Source organism: Sciurus carolinensis, chromosome 6 (genome assembly GCF_902686445.1).
Source record: "Sciurus carolinensis chromosome 6, mSciCar1.2, whole genome shotgun sequence".
NCBI lineage: Eukaryota > Metazoa > Chordata > Mammalia > Rodentia > Sciuridae > Sciurus > Sciurus carolinensis.
This window is the reverse complement of record NC_062218.1, coordinates 59560793-59585161: the sequence shown is the minus strand read 5'-3', so window position 1 is coordinate 59585161 and position 24369 is coordinate 59560793. Positions and strand designations below refer to the sequence as shown.

Here is a 24369-nt window from a genome sequence, read left to right as displayed (position 1 = left end):
TGTTTTTGTTTTTTTTTAATTGCAGTACTGAAGATTGAACCCACAGGCATTCTACCACTAAGCTCCATCCCTAGTCCTTCCTTCTTTCCTTCCTTCCTTCCTTCCTTTATTTAAAGTATACAGCAGGATCTTAGTACTTGAACATTCCTACTTATATATGACACAACTCCAACTTCTATGAACTCAGCTTGAAATAAATTAATCTTATAACTTTATTCTCTCCCCCAACTTTAGTACCTAGGTGCCCTTATTATCTGCTTTTAACACTAATCCTAACTTTTAAATATAGCATTATATTATTCTACCAATACATGATTAAGAAAGCTAAAGCTTAGTTTACTTTCATTCATCTTATTTAACAAGTGACCTCATACTTTTTCATCTTGCTTTTCCAGGCGTGGCTGGGTTTCAGGTACAGGCCGGACATCTTTATCACGACTTTCATCCTCAAATTCAATCACTCCTCTGCTCAGGTTCTTCTTCCAAGAATTCTTCTGAGCTCTCTGATACGCGCGTAGTAGACTCTAATCTAGAAAACAAAAGAAAACCATTCTTCCCTGTTCTATAAGGATCAATATAAAATTTCAGGAATCCTTTCTTAACAAAGTAACATTTCAGAGAATCAAATAGTATCCGCCAATCAACAACTGGAAAAACTGTAGGTGCAAAACCAATCTGTTCTTTCTCTCATAAATTTGTTCTTTCCCTCACTGTTCTTCCTTCTCGATCATGCGAACTAGATTCATTATTCTACCTATATATTATCAGCTCTTAATCTACTGGAATGAACATATATCCCAAGTTTACCTGAACAGTCTCTGAGTTTACCACTTTTGTCCAAAATTATGGATATTGGCATTATTATTATATTTTTTGTGATGCTGGGGATCTAACCAAGAGCCTCCTGCACACCAACCACATGCTCCATTAAGCAACAACCCAAGCCCAATTACTAATAATGTTCCTGTCATTCCTCAAACATATCAGCATGGACAATAAATTATAATGGTTTAGTACTAACTCCAAAATGCCTTTCAAAAATATCACTTCCTATTCCCACTTTCACAGTTCTGCTTCTGGCCCCAATTTCTCTGTAGATCACTGTAACTTCTTCTCAACTCATCTTTGGACCTGCAGCATTCTTCATCAAGCTCTAAGAGTTGTCTTCCTAATACACCGCTTTGTACTTGTGACAGACCAGCTCAGAAAACTTAGAAGACAGCCGCGCGTGGTGGCGCAGGCCTGTAATCCCGGATGCTTGGAAGGCTGAGGCAGAAAGATCTTGAGTTCAAAGACAGCCTCAGCAACTCAGCAAGACCTTGTCTCTAAATAAAATATTTAAAGGCTGGGGATGTGGTTCAGTGGTTATTTGACCCAATGCCCAGTGCAAAAGAAAAAAGAAAACTTGTGCAGGGCTTCTATGAGCTCTTTGAATAAAGTATACCTCCTCTCAACGCCTAAGGTAACCAGAGTACTATTTTTTATTTCCTACTAGATAGAGGCTATTGTTTACCTTATGTATCAGTTATCTTGCTCAACATTCCTCCTAGTTTTGTGCCTTTGCTCATACTGCTCCTTTATTCTATATCTGCACTAATACAGTAGCCATAAGACACGTCACTATTTTACATTTAAATTAATTAAAATTAAATGAAATTTTAAATCCAATTCTTCAGTTGCACTAGCCACACTTCAAGTCCTTAACGGTATCAGACCAGGCAGGTGCATATACATAATATCTCTACCCACTGTGGGAAGTTCTACTGGACAGCACTAGTGTGTATCAGGGGTCAGTAACTTTCCCTTCAATCTCTGTAGGCCATATGGTCTGTTCCAACTTCTCAACTCTGCAATTTTAATGCAAAAATCAATCATAATAAAAGATACATAAACCTAATGACCATGGGTATCTTACAATAAAAAAATTACAAAAAAAACAATGGGACAAAAATAGGTGGTAGAGATGTGGGTACAACTCAGCAGCAAAGCACTTTCCTAGCATGTGCAAAGTCCTGGGTTCGATTCCCAGCAATGAAAGAAAGTAACTGCAGTTAAAAAATTAAAAATTGAGTGGCAATTTAGCTTGCAGATCATACTTGGTTAACTTTTTAGACTAGAAAATCTCCTTTCCCAACTTTGCTGATTGTCTTTTTATCTTTGGAAATCCTAGCACCAAATGCCAAATCTCTTCATTCCAACTGAACACACGCCCTTTTTCCTCTGCACCCTCAGCACTGTTCAGCTTTATTATTGCTCTATCACACTCTGCCCTGCAGTGCTCCTAGCTATGTACATGTCTGTCTTTACCACGAGGCATTCAATTCTTCAAGGGCAAAGATGACATTTTGCTCTTCACTGTACTTGAGGAAGCATTTGAGTGTTTATTCTTAGTTACTGTTCTGTTTATGAAAAGCAACCAAATTCCACAATAATTCTGAGATGTTCAATTTAAAATGCATTATTACATTCCTTCTAAAAGGGTACTACCAGCTCAGTGAGAAAAAACCATGGGGTTATCCAAAGTCTTACTCTTTTCATAAATTACTAGATTTAAATATTGCTTTTAACACTGTGTATTCTTTACTAAAATAAAACATGTACACACTTAATTACACAAATTTCCAATTCTTTACGTAATGAAATTAGCATAGATATAGAATCTTCTACCTGGAAAAAAATATGACAGCAAAAAGGGCAAAGCTCAGGTGGGGATGAGGAGTACGGTACATTGAGACAGACATTATTACCCTATATACATGTATGAAAAAAAAATGGTTTAAATATTTATCACTGTCAAAAAAAGATAATGAAACAAATAATAAAAGTAAAGGGAAAAAAAAGGACAAAGCTATGAATTAAATAAATGGTTGACTTGGGAATGGTTGATAGAACCTGTTGGGCTGAAGTCTAATTTGATTATAAAGTTTAAATTCTTAAAAATCAGAGGAAGGCAGAGGATAGCATTTCCAACCTAGTTTCTATTGATTTAGTTGACTACTAAGTTTTCTTAAGAACTGATTATATTATTTATAGTTGTCATCAATTTATAAATTATATCCAAATAGTCCAACAAAATGGATCAATTATAAGTAAAATTGAGGATTTTCAAAAGTTGACTAAGCTTCAGTCATTACTAAAAACTATACCATTGGATTCAAAATGGTGATAATGACACAGCTGGGATAATAAAATGACTAGAATATTCTTGATTTTCATACATGAAAGATTCAATAGAGAGTTTAATCCCTTTTACTAGCAATTGTTCCTTATACTGTCAAGGAAACACCTTTGGGAAGCATAATCAATAATGTAGCTCAGTTGGTAGAGTGCTTGCCTCCCAAGTACAAGGCCCTGGGCTCAATCCCAAGCACTGCAAAAAAAAAAAAAAATCTTGAAGAATTCAAAGATAAACTCCCACACCAAAGGCATATGCTACACAATGAAATAGCCCCCACCTGAAGTACTAAGTACCTGATAGCATGAAAGAAAGAATAAGAAAAAAAAGGGGCAGTAAAATAAACAATCCTCTACTTGTTTACTGAAGCTGTCAGTGAGGTCTGGGCAGTTTCTCCTCTTCTCCTTGAGAACCACAAAAATTCAGATTCCTGAAACCGCTTTCCAATCTTTGGCCGCTTTAGATGACTGCTTCGAGTACGAGTAGAAAACAGGTGTTTTTTCATGACCTGAGGGAAAAAAAACAGCAAAACTGTACTCAATTGGTGGTGTGCAGTAAGGATTATCTAATAAAATATACAAAAATGTAAGAACTGTGATAGTTTACATATACCCCCACTGCCACACAGGTTAGCCCTTCCCTAACAAGGAACAAAGAAAACAAGATGTCTTTATCTAAATTATAAAATAACTAGGTCAATATTCATTCAAATATCTAAATTATAAAATAACTAGGTCAATATTCATTCAATATTCATTCCCATTACCTCTCAGTTTTGAAAGGAGTTTCTGTATTGTCTCTTATATTCTCTCCAATGATTTTGGGAAATAGTGTAGACATTACCATCCCTATTTCACAGGTTAGGAAGCAAGAAAAAAAGAGAGGTACAAGAGCATCCTCAGTGCTCACACACAGCAAAACCAGGGGCAGTGATGGCCTCGGGACCTAGATCTGGATCTTAGAACTGTGTAAGTCTTCACTTCCAATGTCACACATGCATAAATACATGCTTAATACTCAGTATTTCAAACACTTAGATGGATCAGCTGAATTTCTTACCTTCGGATGTGCTTGCAAAGGTCTCCTTTAGAGAATCAATCTAAAATAGAGATATAGATTAAAATCTAACATTTTAAACTATTTTTCCTCTCTATGGATCTACTTCATTCGGTTTCAAAGAAAAAAATTTTGACTTTTTCAACTAGCTCTTTTTGTTAAATTTTACTTTGAAAGTGAAAATGTTGTGAGAGCCTCAGTTTATTATAAACCTAAGAACCTAAGTATCTAGTAAGTTATAGATTTACCCTGGAGTTTCCCAGTATTCTGTCCTCAGCAACCTGCTCTCCTCACTTTTTCACCTATCTTTATCTCAACATTTATTTGCTTATGAATCTAAATACACAACTTAAGCTCCCCATCTTCTATCCTGATTTCCAAAGCTCTACTTCCAAAGGAATTATCTCCTATATGGACAGCCCATCCAATTTCACATGCAGCCTACCCCAAAATGAACCTTATCTTTTCCTAATATTACTCCCAATGTAGGCTAATGGCAATAGCAATTCTGTCATTGTAGCCAGAAACCTATGGAGCAGAACTGTCTTCTTCCTATCCCGCAATCAATCAATCATAGTCTTGTCAATTTTAGCTGAATCTCTCAGAACTGCCTTGTCCTTCGCATTACCACTACTTTAGTATGGTCCTAATTATCTTTAGCGTGAACTATTCCAACAGCCTTCTCACTGGTATCCCTCATTCTAATACTATTCTGTCTGATCCTTTCCACCACCATGACAGAATGATGGTTCCAAATCACAAACTATGTCACAACTTTGCCTAAAATAGTAATTTAAAAGCTTTAATGGTTTATCACTGCATAGAATACAAACTTTCAAACTCTTCAGTAAAAAAAAAACTCTTTTATATTAAACACCCCATTTTCTTTCACACCTATGTGGTTTCTTTTTTTTTACATGCTATCTTTCAAAATGTCCTAACAATCTTTGTTACCAGACTCCCATATGCCTTTTAAAATCTTCCCCTGATATGTACCTCCAATCATTTGCTGAAATAATTAAGGCAATTAGTATATTTGTTTAATTCTCTGTTTCTAACAATAGACTATTTCCCATGGGTAAGAGAACCATAACTTTGTATGCCCCATGCTTCCCATGGTATACCTACTCCATTATGAAGAGCATCCATTCATTCATCCATCTCACACTTATTGAAATCCTACCATAAAGTAGATACACAGACTTCAGAAGCTCTATTTAAACTATGGTTGACATATTTAATAAGTTTCAAAATAGCCAGTAGAGAAGAATCTAAATGTTCCCAACACACAGAAAAGACAAATGACTAAGGTGATGAACATGCCAATTGCCTGATTTGATCATGACACAATGAATACACGTATATCATACTGTACCCCATAAATATGATAAATTATTTGTGTCAAAAATATTTTAGTCTATTTATAGAACACAAACAAGGGAGTAACTGTGACAAGTGGTATGATAAAAATCTTGTCTTCAAGAAGTTCAACTAGAAAAGATAAAGATAAATAAATAAATAAAAGATACAGAAAGATATGAAAGCAAAACATGTAATATTTTATGTATATAAGTAAGGAAAAGCAAATAAAAACATCATAATTGCCTAAAGAACAAATCATGTAGTTGAAAAAACTACATTCCCATGTGGTTACTGATAAAAAGAGATATAAAATACATAGCTAATGATAATTTCAAGGATATTTTCCTTGAATTAAGTAAAACATTAAACTAACATGAAGAATATGAATTTCTAAAGTGAAAGAAAATTTGTGCTGTCAACCTTATGACAAAGTGTTGCTATGATGTATTCTCATTAAAATGAGACATTTAAAATTACTTAGCTTAATATTAAAATAGTTTCCCTCAATATGATTATGGGAAGGGAAGACTTCCTACTTTGATTTTATTATACTTGGCAAATACTAAATGAACCTGTGTACATCTGAGGAGTTTAGACTGTAACAGAAAATAGGGACTTATTCTGCTGTACCAAAAACATCAGTACTAGACAAAGATCTGGTAAGTCCTGTGAATTCAATAATGAAACATGTCCTTCAATTTGCAGGATACCTAACATTTGCCAAGTATATTCCTTCTACAAAGACCTAGCACATATAAACTCAAACTTGCTGTGGGCGGGGGATACAAAAGCTTTAACTTACTATTATTTCCACCTCTAGAAATTTCTATGTGCAGTGAAATAATTACATGTGCACAAAGATTTATGTATAAAAGTGTTTGCTTCTGGATCAATTAAAAAGTTAAAAACTTGGGTTCTATGTAAAAAGGAATTAAAAATGGTATTCTATTACATAAAAGAATATAGGTGCTAATTCATGTTTTAAAATAGTAAAGCCATGGAAAATGCTTTCGATATTATATCAACAAAGAAAAGCAACAAGAATTAGTATAAAAGAATAAAGACAAATATAAAATATATACAAATGCATGCTTATAATATACTATTTAGTATACATACAAAAATTATAGCAGTGGCTATATCTGAGTAGCAGGATTGCAGTATTGTCTTCTATATTATTCTAAATTTCCTCTAATTAGCTTGTAAAATTTGTATTAACATGATTAGAAGTATTTTTCATAGCAAATTAAATCCTTAGTAAACAATACACACAGAAGGTACGAAGAAAACTAATGGAGATGAAATTATCTAAGTTTCTGGAAATGAACTATAACACTTAAAACTTATATGAAAACTGAATCTGCTTTAAAGAAATCAAAACATTATAGTACTTCTTTTAATGAACATATAATGTACCTACAGTTAGCTGCATCTCACTGGATTGATTGTCCTCAGTTCCCACTTCATACTCTGGAACAGCTGCAAGACCATATTCTCCAGACACAGGTCTTTTGGCTTCATTCTGAGAAATTGCTGTGTGCAGAAAACATTTCTGAATTATAATACAATCAATATTTGGTTTTAAGTATAACACCATTTGTACTGATTTTCATAAACACTCTGAAGAGCAATCTGAACAGAAAGGTATTAAAAATCCTTACTGTTATGAGAGTCTCAGTTATCTTAAGTATTAATGATGCTGAGAAGAGAAGCTTGGGATGACTACCTTTGGATCCCAAAGGCTATTCTATGCTATTTCAGTATATATGTTCATTTTTGTATCCATCAATTTCTACTGGGCTGCTATATTCAGCCGGGCTCTTCTAGGTCCCTTCATTACTAGTGACTTGAAAGTCAATACATAATAAAATTCAAACTTCAGACAAGAGGGTTTGTTCTTAGAAAGATCACATAACACACCACTGCTATGGACTGTAAGACACCACTACTATAAGACACTTCTTTTTAAAATGAACTGTGTTCAAGGTGAAAACATTCTTACCTGTAATTTTAAGTGTTTCTCTCTGTAATGCTCTGGTGACTGGTATTCGCTGGTACCAGTGTCCAACACCCTCTACTTCCCAAAGGAGTTCATGGTCTCCTGGATACTTTTCAAAGTATTGTTTGCAAGCTGAAAAAGACATTTATTTTCTAGAAATTTCAAATATCAATTGTTTTGACAAACAGAAGATGAAAGATAAGCTTCCTAAATAGTGCTAGAATAACCCTGATACCAAAACATGACCAAAGCAACTCAAGAAAAGTAGGAAGCAGTCTCATTTATGAGGAAAAATCCTATAAAATCCCTAAAGTTTTAACACACTGATGAATCTAAAAATACAAGTCAGCACATGTACAAAATGGTATCATTTATATAAAGTTTAAAAACATACTAAATAGGGGCTGGGGGTAAAGTTCAATGGCACAGTGCTTGCCTTGCATGCAAAAAGACCTGGGTTCAATCCCCAGCACCACCACCACCAAAAAAAAAAAAAAGCCTAAACAAATAAAATGGTGAAGTCACTATGAAAAACAGTTCACCAGTTCCTCAAAAAGTTAAAACACAGAACCCTGTGGATTTCACTCCTGGGTACATATCCCAAAGAATTGAAAACAGAAAGTCAGATATTTGTAAACTAATGTTTATGGAAACAATATATACAATAACCACGATGTAGAAACAAACAAATAACCAATAATAAATGAACAGATAAAATGTGGTATATTCATACAGTAGAAGACTATTCAGTCATAAGAATGAATTTTGATAAATGCTACAACATGATGGACCTTAAGAACATATTTAGTGAAATAAGCCAGGGGCAGGAGGACAAATACTGTATGATTCCTCTTGGGTAATATACCTAGAATTGAAAAATTCAAAGGGGAAAAAAAGAAAGAAAAAAAAAAAAAAAAACAGAAAACAGATTACCAAAAGATTGGAGGAAAGGCAAAAAGGGGAATTATTATTTAATGAGTAGAAAGTTCACGCTGGGGATGATTAAAATATGCTTTAATTATAAACAGCAATAATGGATACACAACACTGTGTGCAATGCCACTGAATTATTCACCAAAAATGGTAGATGTTAGCTGCGCATGGATGCACAAGCCTGTAATGCCAGTGACTTGGGAGGGTGAGGTAGTTCAAGACCAGCCTCAGTAATTTGGCAAGGCCCTAAACAACTTAGCAAAACCCTGTCTCAAAATAAAAAATAAAAAAAGCTGGGAATGTACCTCAGTGGTTAAGCACCCCTGGTTTAATCCCCAGTACCAAAAGAAAAAAGTAAGAAAAAAATGATGAATGTTACATTACACATACACTTAATGTAACAAAAACTTGGGGAAAAAAAACAATTAGAAGTACAATAAACAATATTTGAACATAAATATGAAACCATGAACAGAAAGGATGCACATCGACTTCAGGAGTGCAATTATGTCTGGGAAGAAAAGGAGAAAGAGGGATGAGACTAGGGAGGGGAAGGCTTCAAAAAGAACATCAAAGCCATCTACAACAGATACTATACAGACTAAGTATCCCTAATCTGAAATGCCTGAAATGTTTCAGATTTCAGAACTATGTGCAATATAAAATATTTGAGCTGGTTAAGAATTCCTAACCTCAAAATTTGAAATTCAAAACTTTTAGAGCCCAAAGCTACTCAAAAAAGTTATAGATGTCAAAGAATTATTATTTCAGATTAAGGATGCTCAATCTGTATTTAGTTCTCTAAAAATAAACTAAAACAACTATGACAAAATCTTAATATAGAATCTGTATATTTGTATGTATGGACCCTACGATACTATCCATCTTATGAATAAATTATAAACATCTAAGAGAAATGCATATTTGTAGGCCTCCCCAAGTTCAGCTTGACATGTAACTGGGTATTTTCCTGTTCCTCTTTTCAAGTCACAAAAGTATGCCCACAGTTGTTACAAGAGAGGTTTCTGTGGGGCAAGAGGGCTTCTGAATGAGGGAAGCTCACACATACACCTCACTGGCAATGTTCTGGGTAATACAAGTTTAATACCCCTTTATCCGGAATGCTTCAGACAGAAGTATTTTGAATTCAAAGCTTTGTTTTATATTTCGGAACATTTCCACATAAATAATGAGATATCTTGGAATTGGGAACCAAGTACAAACACAACACTTACTTATGTTTCATATCCATCCTATATACACATGGCCTGAAGGTAATTTTATATAATATTCTTGGTGTGCCTACATCTTGACTATGATTGATCACATGAAGTCAGGTGTGGAATTTTCCACTTGTGGCATTCATGTCAATGCTCAGCAAATTTCAAATTTTAGAGCATTTAAAATTTCAAATTTTCTGATTAGGGATGATCAACCTGTAGCTGCTCAGTCACCAAGGTAAGGAAGACAAAGATGGCTACTAATGGACATGTACCATGAGGAAGAAACCAACCTGTGACTATCAGCCCATGGTTTTTTTGGTTTTTTGTTCTGTTTTTGTTAACCACAGCATAGTACAGAAACAAGCAACATAAGAAATGTCACATTAGAGGGGGAATCCAAGATGGTGGACTAGGAGGAGGCTGCACTCCTTGTGGCTCCATAACTCAGGTTTCAAGCAGAGGATATCTGTTTTCCGGTGAGGCAGTTTTTGCTGCTTATCGATCCCCTGCTGTTTACCCCATTTGTCTACTGCAATCACCTGCAGTCTGCCAGCCCCTGAGTACAGATTGCTCACTGTCTGGCACCTATTTGCCTGCCATTTGCCTGCCTCTTGCCTGCCCATCACCTGCCTTTAATCTACCCATCACCCACCACCGAAGATTCACCTGCCGATCGTCCGCAGGTAGCCAGCAGACTGAATACTTTCAAGCTTTTATTTCTTTACTTTTCATGCTCTATTTTCCTTTTGTTTACCTGTTTCCTCAGAGTCTCTTTCTTCCCTTCCTCATTCTAATAACCAACATCTTTTGATTACATTTTCACTCTTTCTACGATCTAGAACTTCTACATACTCTTTTCTTATCCCATTAACAGCTACATCCTACACCCCTCCCCATCCTTTTTGTCCTCCATTAGAAACTGCAGACCTTATTGCAAAACTACTTGTTTTACTGTAGATAATAATTAAACTCATTGTTCATTACAACAATATTGTTAACTTCTTCATAGGAGCTATTTGGTTTAGGGCTGCATATTGTCTGTACCGCACACTACTAATACAGATCTCCCCCTTAAAGAAAAGGTTTTGGAAACCTATAGGGTCACTATAAGCCTATAGGGGAGAAACTGCAATACCCCAGATTTGCACTGCTAGAGAGGAAGATAAGTGAACAACATGAAAAAACAAAGGGAAGATGATGATCCAAACAAACCTAGATTCTATATTAAAAGACTCTGGTGACAGCATAGTAGAAGAAATGTCGGAAAATGAGTTCAGAATATACATATTTAAAATGATTCATGAAGCAAAGGATGAGATAAGAGAGCAGGCAATGAATGATCACTCCAATAAGTAGTTGAAGAGCAACTGCAAGAAGCAAAAGATCATTTCAACACAAAGAGATTCTTAAAAAAAAAAAAAAAAAAATCCCTGAAATGAAGAAAACAATAAACCAAATAAAAAACTCAATGGAAAACATCACCAAAAGACTAGACCACTTGGAACACAAAACCTCAGACAATGAAGACAAAATATTTAATCTTGAAAATAAAGTTGCCCAAACAGAGAAGATGGTAAGAAATCATAAACAGACCAAATTTTTAAATTATCAGAATTGAGGAAGGCACAGAGATACAAACCAAAGGAATGAATAACCTATTCAATGAAATAATATCAGAAAATTTCCCAAACCTGAAGAATGAAATGGAAAGTCAAATACCAGAGGCTTTCAGAACACCAAGTGCACAAAATCACAACAGATCCACAGGGCACATTATAATGAAAATACCTAACATACAAAATAAAGATAGGATTTTGAAGGCTGCGAAAGAAAAGCATCAGACTACATATAGGGGAGAAACCAATACGGATATCAGCAAATTTCTCAGCCCAGATCCTAAAAGCTAGAAGGGCCTGGCTCTAAAAGAACATGGATGCCAACCAAGAATCCTATAACCAGCAAAAATAACCTTCAGATTTGAAGATGAAATAAAATCTTTCCATGACAAACAAAAGTTAAAAGAATTTACAAATAGAAAGCCGGCACTACAGAACATTCTCAGCAAAATATTCCATGAGGGGGAAATGAAAAACAACAATGTAGGTCAGCAAAGGGAGGAACTACCTTAAAGGAAAAACCAATCAAAGGTGAAACCAAGTCAAGATGAAAACCAAAAATAAGTCCAAATGACTGGGAATACAAATCATATCTCAGTAATACCCCTGAACGTTAATGGCCTAAACTTATCAATCAAAAGACATAGACTGGTAGATTGGATTAAAAAGAAAGACCCAACAATATGCTGCCTTCAAGAGACTCATTTCATAGATAAGAACATCCACAAACTAAAGGTGAAAGGATGGGAAAAAATCTAGCACGCACACGGATTCATTAAAGAAGTGGGGGTTTCCATCCTTTTTTCAGATAAAATGAACTTCAAGCCAAAGCCAAAGTTAGAAGGGATAAAGAAGGACATTTCATACTGCTTAAGGGAACCATAAATCAGGAAGACATAACGATCGTAAATATTTATGCCCCAAACAAAGGTGCATCCTTGTACATCAAACAAATCCTTCTCAATTCCAGGAATCAAATAGACCACAACACAATAATTCTGGGTGACTTTAACAAATCGCTGTCACACTGGATAGATCTTCCAAACAAAACTAAACATAGAAACCATAGAACTCAATAACACAATCAAAAACTTAACAGACATATATAGAATATTCCATCCATCAACGAGCGAATATACTTTCTTCTCAGCAGCACATGAAACCTTCTCAAGAACAGACTATATGTTATGCCACAAAGCAGCCCTTAGTACATGCAAAAAAAGATACTATCTTGTGTTCTATCAGAACATAATGGAATGAAATCAGAAATCAAGGACAAAACAAAAACAAATTACTCCAACACCTGGAGACTAAATAATACGCTATTGAATGAAGCATGGATAACAGAAAACATTAGGGAGGAGATAAAAAAATTCTTAGAGGTAAAAGAGAATGATGATACAACATATCAAAATGCAAGAGGTATCACACTACCATAGAGCAATAGTATAGAGCAATACTATAGAGCAATAGTAACAAAAACAGTACGGTATTGGCACCAAAACAGACAGGTAGATCAATGGTACAGGATAGAAGACACAGAGACATACCCACATAAGTACAGTTATCTCATACTAGACAAAGGTGCCAAAAACTTACAATGGAGAAAAATAGCCTCTTCAACACATGGTGCTGGCAAAACTGAAAATCCATATGCAGTAAAATGAAATTAAACCCCTCTCACCCTGTACATAACTCAACTCAAAATGGATCAAGGATTTAGGAATTAGGCCTGAGACCCTTCACCAAATAGAAGAAAAAGTAGGCCCGAATCTCCATCACTTGGGCTTAGGACCAGACTTCCTTAACAAGACTCCCATAGTGCAAGAAATAAACGCTAGAGTCAATAAATGGGACATATTCAAACTAAAAAGATTTTTCTCAGCAAAGGAAACAATGAATAATGTGAAAAGAGAGCCTACAGAGTGGGAAAAAATCTTTTCCACATGCACTTCAGACCAACCACTAATCTCCAAAGTTTATAAATAACTTAAAAAACTTGACACCAAAAATACAAAGAACATAATCAATAATTGGGGCTAAGGAACTGGGCAGACACTTCACAGAAGAAGATATACAGGTGATCAACAAATACATGAAAAAGTGCTCATCATCCCTAGTAATTAGAGAAATGCAAAATTAAAACCACCCTAAGATTTCATCTAGCTCCAATCAGAAGGGCTATTATCAAGAACACAAGCAATAATAAGTGTTGGTATGGATGTGGGGAAAAAGGCACACTCATACATTGCTGGTAGAGTTGCAAATTGATGCAGCCACTCTGGAAAGCAGTATGGAGATTCCTCAGAAAACTTGGAATGGACCCACCATTTGACCGAGCTATCCCACTCCTCAGTTTATACCCAAAGGACTTAAAATCAGCATACTACAGTGATGCAGTTACATCAATGTTCACAGCAGCTCAATTCACACTAGCTAGATTGTGGAACCAACTGAGATGCCCTTCAATTGATGAATGGATAAAGAAACTGTGGTATACATACACAATAGAATATTTCTCGGCCATAAAGAAGAATAAAATTATGGCATTTGCTGGTAAATGAATGAAGTTGGAAAACATTATGCTAAGTGAAATAGGCCAAGCCCAAAAAACCAAAGTCCTCTGATAAGTGCAAGACAATATATAATGAGGGGGGATGGTGGGCAGAAAAGAAGGAACTTTAGAAGGTGTAGAGGAAAGTGGGATGGGAGGGGGTGGGGGGCAGAAAGATAGTAAAATGAAACAGACAGTATTACCCTATGTATATTTATGATTACATAAATGGTATGAATCTACATTGTGTACAACCACAGAAATGATAAGTTGTACCCCATGTGTGTACAATGAATCAAAATGCAGTCTGTAAAAAAAGATTTTAATTAAAAAAAAAAAAAAAAGATACAGGTAGCACAGCCCCACCTCTCTCCCCACCAAAAAAGAAAGAAAGAAATGGTACATTATAGTCTATAATTCCAGTCTCTGACCCAAAGCTCCTAAAACTCTTGTAATTTCCTGAGTGATGTAGTAATAGGTAAACTTTTTGGTTTCTCCCCTATTTCCTGAAACAGCTCCTAATACCCTTATGAATAAAGGTGACCAAAAGAATCCTTTGATCTAATATTTGGTCTTTGACCTCTGTTTCTAACAGAGAGCTCCTAAATTCCTTGTAATTTCCTGAGTGATAAAAAAAAGTGTTTCCTTTTCCAATACAGCAACTATGGTGGAGAATGGTCACCAGAAAGATGAAGCCATGATTGAAATCAGCTCCACTCCCCATTCTCTAGAGAAGGGAAGGGCTGAAAATGGAGTTGATTGATTATACCTAAATGATAAAGCCTCCAAAAACTCCTTCACTACATTCTTACAGAAGGGCAAATACATCCAAGTGCTGGGAGGGTAGTACACCCCAAATCCATGGGACAAAACTGCCTGTGCTGAAGACCCTTCCAGGTCTCACTCAATGTATCATCATCCAGTTGTTCATTTATATTATATCCTTTACTAGTAATCAAGTAAACATAAGTAAAGTGTTTCCCTGAGTTCTGTGAGCAGCTCTAGGAAATTAATCAAACACATGGATGGCATAGTAGGAGCCATGATTTAGAGCCAGTCAATCAGAAGCATATGTGAGAATCTACTACTTGCAACCAGTACTAGAGTAGAAGGCAGTCTTACGGGACTCTGTCCAGATGCTTTGTGGGACCAGATGCTATATTCAGTTCAGTATCAGAACTGGACTGAATCATAGGACTCCCAACTAGTGTCCACTGGAGAAGTACTCAGTGTATGGGGAAATACTTCCACACATCTGATGTTCATCTGCATTGAATGGTAATTTACTAAAGGGGGGAAATTTTCGTTTTTTTTTTTCCTTTTTCCATTAGTCTATATTGACACAAATAATAGACTAGAATGTTTGTCAATAGTTATAGTATACTCATTTGTATAATGCAAAAAAAAAAGTCTATACCAGGTTAAGGGAAAATAAGGAAGCCCTTTATATACTCATGTGAAATAAAATATATTAATAAAAAATATTAATAAAAGGTTTGATGTACGAATCTAACATTTGTGTAGAAATGAAAAAAATCATATATATAGTTTGTTTGTATACACAGAAGTATGTCTGCAAAGATACATAAGGAACTGGTAACATTATTTGCCTCAGAAGCAGAAGATGTGTGAGAGGACAAAATGGAAGTTTTTTACTGAAATCCTTTTATATCTTAAATTTTCTGATTGTACTACCCATTCAGTGGAAATAATTCAGTTTTAATATTAAGTAACAAAATGGCACCAAAATAAATATTAAAGACAAAAATATTTTAAATAAATATAAAAATTATTGCTAAATTATAAATACAATAAGTCAATTCCAAAGAACTAAAGGCTAAATGTTTTCTCTGATATGTGAATGCTAATTCACAATAAGGGATGGGGGGAGAATAGAGGCATTTTAGACTAGACAGAGGAGAGTGAAAAGAGGGGAGGGGGCACGGGGGTAAGAATGACAGTAGAATGAATCAGACATTATTACCCTATGTGCATACATGATTACACAACCTGTGTAACTCTACATCATGTACAACCAGACGAGTGAGAAGTTACACTCCATATATGTATGATATGTCAAAATGCATTATCATGTATGACTAATTAGAACAAATTTTATAAATATATTTAAAAAAACTGAGAGGACAAAAACAAAATAAAAGAGGATCAGTAAGAGGAACTAAGGTAGATTTTGGATATGCGACATTCTAGTCTTAATAATCCTTAAATTTATTCAAGTATTCTGTTTGTTCAATTTGTGCTATATCACTCAAGGGAAAATTTAAGTTACAAATTCAGTATCCTTTTTCCAAAATGCTTGGGACCAGAAGTGCTTCCAACTTCAGATATTGGGGGACAGAAGGATATGAACATTTGCATATACATAATGAGATATCTTAGAGATAGGACCCAAGTTGAAACATGAAATTAATTTCTTTTATGTGCTCCTTATGCACACAACCTGAAGGTAATTTTAGATAATTTATAATATTTTAGATAATTTGTGCATGAAACAATGCCATGGTGTAGAATTTTCCACTTGTTGCGGCATTGTGTCAGTTCTCAAAAGGTTTCGAATTTTAGAGTAGTTCAGGTTCTAGATTTTCAGATTAGGAATGCTCAATAGTAATAATCTCAACAAGCATTTACAAAACTTTTTTAATTGGTGAAAAGTCAGGGGCTCTATTTGGCAGCAGAAATGGTTAAACTTTTTTTAAGAATCATACAATAGCTGTAGAAAACCTTGGCCCATTTATTCCACGTATCTACAGTACTGTGCAAACCAATTTCCCATATGTAGCTAATCATCTACTCTAGGCCCAACCCTCCCACACTTGGCACTCATTACCTATTTGGAAAATGAATAAATTTATCTCTTTCCTTAAAAACTTGCATTGTAGCCAGGCACAGTGGCACACATCTGTAATCCCAGCAACTCAGGAGGCTGAGGCAGGAGGATGATGCATTCAAAAGCTAGCCTCAGCAACTTAGCGAGGCACTGAGCAAGACCCTGTCTCTAAACAAAATGAAAAACAGGGCTGGGGATGTGGCTCAGTAGTTAAGCACCCCTGGGTATAATCTCTGGTACAAAAAAAAAAAAAAACTGCAATGTAAAGAACTGCAATGTTTCCTAAAACATACAAAAATATTACTGGAAGCAAGTGGAAATCACCAAAGAACTACTGGACATACTGCAACATCAAGGAACTACTAATAAAGTTGGAAGAAAAAACTGAATGAAATCCATTTTTCAAATGTAGTAATAAGCACTGTGTTCTTCCAACAGAATCACAAATAGAAACATAGTGATGCAGAAGCCAGAGAGACTGAAAAAAGACAGAAGGAAGACCAGAAGAACAGAGAGAGGAGACAAGGAAGGAGAAGGGAAGGGAAAGGGGAGACAGTGGGGAATGAAAATGACCAAATTATGTTATGTATACAAATAGGTAACAGTGAGTACTACTCTTACGTATAATTATAATGGGCCAATAAAATTTATACTTCTAATTATTTTATTTCAGATTATTACATTATATAGATGATATCAATAAAACACTATCAGGGACTCTCATCTAAATTGAAGGAAAAATCAAGAGCGCAAGCCAACCAAGACTTTAGGCAAAGACAGAAATCAGCAAACACTCATCTGTAATTCATTTGGCATTCAATCTACTTATAATTACAAAATCACAGAAAAGACTAAGTACTAAGATACTATACCTGCAGTGGATGTCTTTGCATTCCTCCCCAAAATTCAGTAAAGCAATAATTAGGATAATCCATTTCAGAATTATCCTAAAGCACACAATGCCCATATTACTCCCATGAATGGAGCTAGAGAGAAAATGTTATTCAAAACGGGCAGGTAATATCCAGTTTGGGGGATCACTTTTGATATTAGAGGGAGAGGGAGAACTTGAAATAAAAACAGATTTTCAGTGGAAATAAACATCTAATGTTGGACTGAAAATTCAGTAATAAATTATATTTTGTTTCTAAACTAATTATTTTCAAGGATTAAATCTTATTAAAAATAAATAAATAAAGAGCTACATGGGGGCTGAGGAGATAGCTCAGTTGGCCGAGTGCTTGCCTCGCAAGCATAAGACCCTGGGTTCAATCCCCAGCACCGCAAAAAAAAAAAAAAAAAAAGAGCTACATGGCTTAAATCCCCTATTGGTTTTAAAAACATCACCAAATGGTATATTCATTTAATAGAAACTAAACAGTATTGAAAATGATTACAGTTACAATGAACCCCCGTGAATGACTCTCACAAACTTAAAAGATGAGTAAAGAAAGTAAATTTTAGAATTCATAGAATATTTATTTGTATAACATATATATATGTATATGTTCTTTACATTGCATATATATATGTTTTACATATATATATATGTAAAACAATATAGTATACTATCCAATGACACACACATATGTATTAAAGGTCTAACAAATTATGGGAGAAGTAAATGTCAAACTGAGAAAAGCACCTATCTGAGGAAAGGGAATGTGTTCAACTGAGTAGGAGTGCACAGCAGGCTTCAAGTGTATGAGCAACAATACATTTCTCACAAAGGGTACATGCTGTAAGATACACGAGTACTTGTTACCTCATTCTTTGAACTTTTTTATGTCTGGAATTTTGTTGTTTTTGCTAGTGAAATAACCCAAAGAAAAAAATGGTCAAAAGATCTCAATAGACATTTCTCCAAAACTGACATACAAACGATCAACGCTAACATGAAAAGATGTTCAACATCAAATTCAAAACAGTAAGATGCCACTTCATACTCACTAGGCTGACAATTATTAAAAACAGATAACAAATGTTGGCAAGAGCGTAGAGAATGTATGTAATCCTATTGTTATGGTTTCCATAAGAGATGTTCCCCAAAAGCTCATGTGTGGGGCAATGTAAGAAGATTTAGAGGTGAAATGATTGAGTTATGAGAGCATTAACCTAATCAGTGAATTAATTCCCATATAGGGATTAACTGAGTGGTAACTCAGGTAGGGTGTGGCTGGAGAAGGTAGATCTCTAGGGGTATGCCTTTGGGGTATATTTTGTCCTAGTTGAGCAGAGCAATCTCCCCCCCCCCATATAAATATATATCTCCTTCTTGGCACCATGTTCCCAGCTGCTTCCCTTCACCACACCCTCCCACCACGATGTTCTGCCTCACCTTGGGCCCTGAGGAATGGAGTCAGCCATCTGTGGATTAAGACCTCTTAAAATGTGAGCCCCAAAATAAACTTTTCCTTCTTAAAATTGTTATTGTGAGGTCTTTTGGTCACAGTGAAGAAAAAGCTGACTAAAACACATACTGTTTATGGAAATATAAAATACTGCAATTACTTTGGATTAAAATGTGCATATCTGTATAATGGAATATTATTCAGTCATAAAAAGAAATGAAGTATTAATTCAGGCTACAACATGGATGAACTTTGAAAGCATTATGGTAAGAAAAAGCCAGACACAAAAGGTCATATACTACATTTCATTTATATGAAATCTCTAGAATGGGTAAATCCAGAGACAGAAAATAAATAATAGGTTGCCCGCCAGGGGATATAAACAGGAATAGAACATGACTTCTAATTGGTACAAGGTTTCTTTTGGGATGATAAGAATGTTCTGGATTTAGTACTTAGAGCTGCACAGCTGTAAATAATCACTGAATTGTACACTTTTAACAGGATGAATTTTATAGTATGAGCTACCATAATCCCCAAAAGACATATATCTGAGATCAGAGCACATTTATAAAATTAAGTCCTAGAGAATAAAAAATTCCAAATTTGTTTAATATTGCTATATACATTTACAACATTCAGGAGAAACAAGTTAGAAGTGATGCTGAGATCAGCTCACCCTCTTTAACTTAGTCCACTGACCTGTATACATAAGAGAAGACAGTGGATACCGCAAACCAAGTGCATCTTCTGTGAAGCAATCAACAAAGTCCTCCAGCATATGAAGCCCAAAATCTTTGCCTCTGAATTTCTTTCTTACGAACATTGTATCAAGAACTGGCAGTTGGTAACTTTGGGTAAGAAATGAGGCACATATGCTTCCTGTGGTAGTAAGAACAGAGACCCAGCAATTTTTCACATTAAAAAATACATACAGTTAGTGAATCTGAGTTAACAATCTTCCCAAAAACATTTTTCTCTACATCAATAAGGTGAAAGCAATGAATTAATTCTATAACATGTTTTCCAGCTTTTACTAAATTTCATAATGTATACATGTGATGAGAGCCATGTATTTTGTTTGCCACCAATATTATCTAATAGGACAAATACCTTTTACTGACATGTATACTTTACTATATGTACTATATATACCGTAATTGTCTACAGACATACAAAATTCATCAACTATCAAAATTTCAAATTCAAAAAGTGATGATTTTATAACATGAAGTATTTAATTTCAACCTCAGAACCTGAACATTTAATGTTGCCCTTCTTTTTTTCCCGAGTATCATCTCATTCGATCTATTTGTTGATGATAAAAAAGTACTCAGTACTCAAACTTTTAAGAACTATGGATTAGACTAATTGGAAACATTAGAAATGGCACTTTTTCTGTGAATATATTTCTAAATACATTTTATACGTCAGGAAATAATCTGTGGTGTCTAAGTATGTTTCTCTTTGTTGCAGAGCTTTGCTTGCTTCTTTTAAGACCTCTGCTATATATATGGGTTCTGACCTTCCCCAAATTGATATCCTTTAATATATTTTAGGACAGTCTGCAAGTTGACAGATGGCAGGGTTTCCCCTTTCCATTATTTTTAGAATCAATTCATAATTAATAATCAATATTCTCCTTTGCCGCAAATAAAATAATTCATAGTATTTTGGAAAATTCTAACAATGTAGTACCAATAAGAAACAAAATGTCAGATAACAAACATCTCATTAACTTAGTTCTACCAATCATATCATTTAATGAGTTGTTAGATAAGACTTTTCAGTTCAACCAAATAATGTCAAATTATTTATGATTTATGATTTAATTAGAGAATTCAATAACTTCTTACAACAATCTCCAAGACAATCAATTAGTTTAAATTTAGAATATATAATGGACATTGTTATATATTTAGATCTTAATTACCAATATGCACTTAAGATATTTCTATGGGTCTAAATTTCTTACATGAATCTAACAGTAGTTCCATCAACAAGCTTAAGTGACCATTACCAGTTTTTAATGCCTTGAAATCAGGGTTTTCTCATAGCAACTACAGTAGTGATAATGCAATTAAGATACATTATTAATAATAGTGGTTCAAGTTCAAAATACACAAGAAGGATAAATGAGAAAAAGCACTATCTACCTCTAGTTTTCAATATAAAACCTGAGTAGCTATGTAACTATTGTATATGCCTCAAGTTTTTTACAAGAGAATACTAATTATATGAAGGAACTTTCCCATAAGTTGAATTTATCTTATTTCACAGTACTATTACTTATAGGTGAGAAAAGGTTAATTTTACCATCTGAGAGTATATTTAAATGCTCATTTATGAAACAGTGTTCATGAAGTTTAAAGTTCTACTTTCAACTCATCATATACATGTTCATTTTAAAAACATCATTCTGGTTTTCTTCCCTTGACTACACCTTAAATACTTAAAATTCTCCAGGGTTCCACATTTACATATATTACCAGAGATTCTTAAGACATATCAAAAGTTGCAGAAAGCATAATCACCTAGTAAAATAAAAACCACAACCTGCTGCACCAGGTGAAGTTTTCATTAAAATTATTAACTTGAATTAAATTAAATTTCACACCACATGACAGACTGAATATTTATGTTCCTCAAAATTCCATCTTTGACCTCTGCTCTACAAACACTCTCTCGGTAATCTTATTCCCAAGGCTTCTGCCATTTATGCAACTCTAATTTCTATCTTTAACTTCTATAAAGCAAAATAAATGTAAAGAAAGCAAAAGTCACATGATCATTTCTATAGCCAAAGAAAAACCATATGACCAAGCCCAACAAGCATGATAAAAATACTCACAATAACTGCTACGGTTTGGATGTGAGGGTCGCCCAAAAGATTATGTATGAGACAATGTAAGGTTTAGAGGAGGAATGATTGGATTATAACCTTGACCTAATCAATGAATCGCTCCCTGATGGGATTAATTGAGTGGTAACTGGAGCCAGGTGGGGTGTGGCTGAAGGAAGTAGCTCATTGGGGGCATGGCTTTGGGGTACACATTTGTATCTGGCTAGTGGAGACCTCTCTGCTTACTGATCACCAATGTGAGTGAGCTGCTTCCCTCTGCCACACTCTTCTGCCATGATGTTCTGCCTCACCTCAAGCCCCGGGGAATGGAGCTAGCCTTCTATGAACTTAAGACCTCTGAAACTGTGAGTCCTCAAATAAACTTTTCCTCCTTCAAATTGTCCTGGTCAGATATTTTGGACACAGCAGTGAAAAGATAACTAAAACAATAACCTACAAAAAATATACTGCTAACATCAGAGTTAATAGTGAAATACTACATATTTCTGCCTAATATCAGGAATGAGACAAGGCTGGTCACTCTTTCCACTTTTATTCAACATCTTATTGGAGGTTCTAGCCACAGAAATTAGGTTAAAAAAAAAAGCATTTAAATAAGGAAGACAAAAGCAAACGTACATATGCAGATGATACAATTTTGTACGAACAAAAATTTTAAGGAATCCACTAAAAAACTATTTTTTTTTTTTTTTTTGGGTGCTGGGGATCGAACCCAGGGCCTTGTGCTTACAAGGCAAGCACTCTACCGACTGAGCTATCTCCCCAGCCCCTAAAAAACTATTAAAACTAAAAAAACTAAAAACATTGTTAAAAGAAAGTGAGGAACATCTAAATAAAAGTGATTCTATGTAAATGAATCTGAAGATTTATTATTAAAATGTCAGTATTTCCCAAACTAACCTATAAACTCCCACCTGAATTTCTTTGCAAAATTGACTTGCTAATCTTAAAATTCACATGGACATGAAAAAGATTCTAAGTAGCCAAAACAACTGTGGCAAAAACTTCCCGATTTTAAAATTTACTACAAATCTGTGGTCATCAAGAGTGCTCTGATGGCAGGAGGATATATACAGGGTTCAACAGAAGAGAACTGAGGGTACAAAAACACACACACTTTTTTTTATGGTCAAGTGATGTTTTGTTAGAGGAACAAGACAATTCTATGGGTCGGGGAGGGGTAGTCTTTCCAATGAATAGTGCCAGAACAACTGAATATTCACATACTCAAAAGAATGATGTTAGGCCCCTTCCTTGCACCATATACAAATCATAACTGCAAACTGACCATAAACTTAAATTTAAGAGCTAAAACTATAAAATTCTAAGAAAGCAAAGGTGTGAGTCTTCATCACCTTGAGTTAGACAAAGTCTTCTCAGAACACCAAAAGCACAAATGACAAAAGAAAAAGTAGATATGATGGACTATCAAAATGAAAAACTATCAGGGTTCAAAGAGCACCATCCAGAAAATGAAAATACAACCCACAGAATGGGAAAAAATATTTCCAAAGTATATATCAGATAAGGGAATTGTATTCCAAATACATAAAGAATGAGAAAAAATATTTCCAAATTACATATTAGATAAGGGAATTGTGTTCCAAATACATAAAGAACTCTTGTAACTCAAAAAGACAGCCCAGACTGAAACTATATTAGTAGTTTCCAGAGATTGTGGGTAAGGGAAAAGGGAATAACTGTTGCTGTGCACAGGAACCCTTTTTTGAAGTAATGAAATGCTCTGGAATTAGACAGTGATTGAAAATAGAATTAGATAGAAAAGGACATGTACACATCTGTATACAAATGTTCACAGCAGCATTATTCAAAATAATTTTTAAAAATTCCCAAAGTTAATCAACTAATGAAAGACAAAACTGTTGTATCATATAGAATAATATTACTTAATCATGAAAAGGAATGCAGTGCTGATACATGCTGCAAAGCAAATGAAACTTGAAAACATTATGCTAAGCAAAAGAAGTCAGACCCAACTAGGCTCATGTTGTATAATCTCATTTATTTGAAATTTTCTAGAGAATACAGAGTTTCTTTGTGGGGTGATAAAAATTACCTAGAACTGGTTGTGATAGCAGTTGTACAATTGTGTAAATGTACTAAAAAAAATTGAATCATACACCATAAATGGATAAATGGTACCATATATGACTAACTCAAAAGTCATGTTAATAAAACAAAACAGCAATTTGTACAAGTGACTCCAATAAACCATTTAGTCAGATTTTGCACAGATAGCTCTAAAACCTGCTCCTCCCCCAGTTACCAATTTCTCAGAAAACCTTACCACCATTTGCCTAGTTATCCAGAACAAAGTCTAGAACCCATCCTTTTCCAGTACATGTACATGCATTAGAAAGCCTACAGC

The 24369-nt window shown here is 34.7% G+C and overlaps 1 protein-coding gene across 1 annotated transcript in view; it reads right to left on the bottom strand.

The window, feature by feature from the left end:
* Window positions 1-24369, bottom strand: part of Fam169a (family with sequence similarity 169 member A) — a 71545-nt gene that overhangs the window by 8714 nt on the left and 38462 nt on the right. The window contains 8 exon segments of the mRNA XM_047555152.1: window positions 375-458; window positions 460-529; window positions 3532-3662; window positions 3664-3683; window positions 4235-4274; window positions 7014-7126; window positions 7596-7724; window positions 19820-19999. Of these exon segments, the coding sequence (XP_047411108.1) occupies window positions 375-458; window positions 460-529; window positions 3532-3662; window positions 3664-3683; window positions 4235-4274; window positions 7014-7126; window positions 7596-7724; window positions 19820-19999 (767 nt within the window).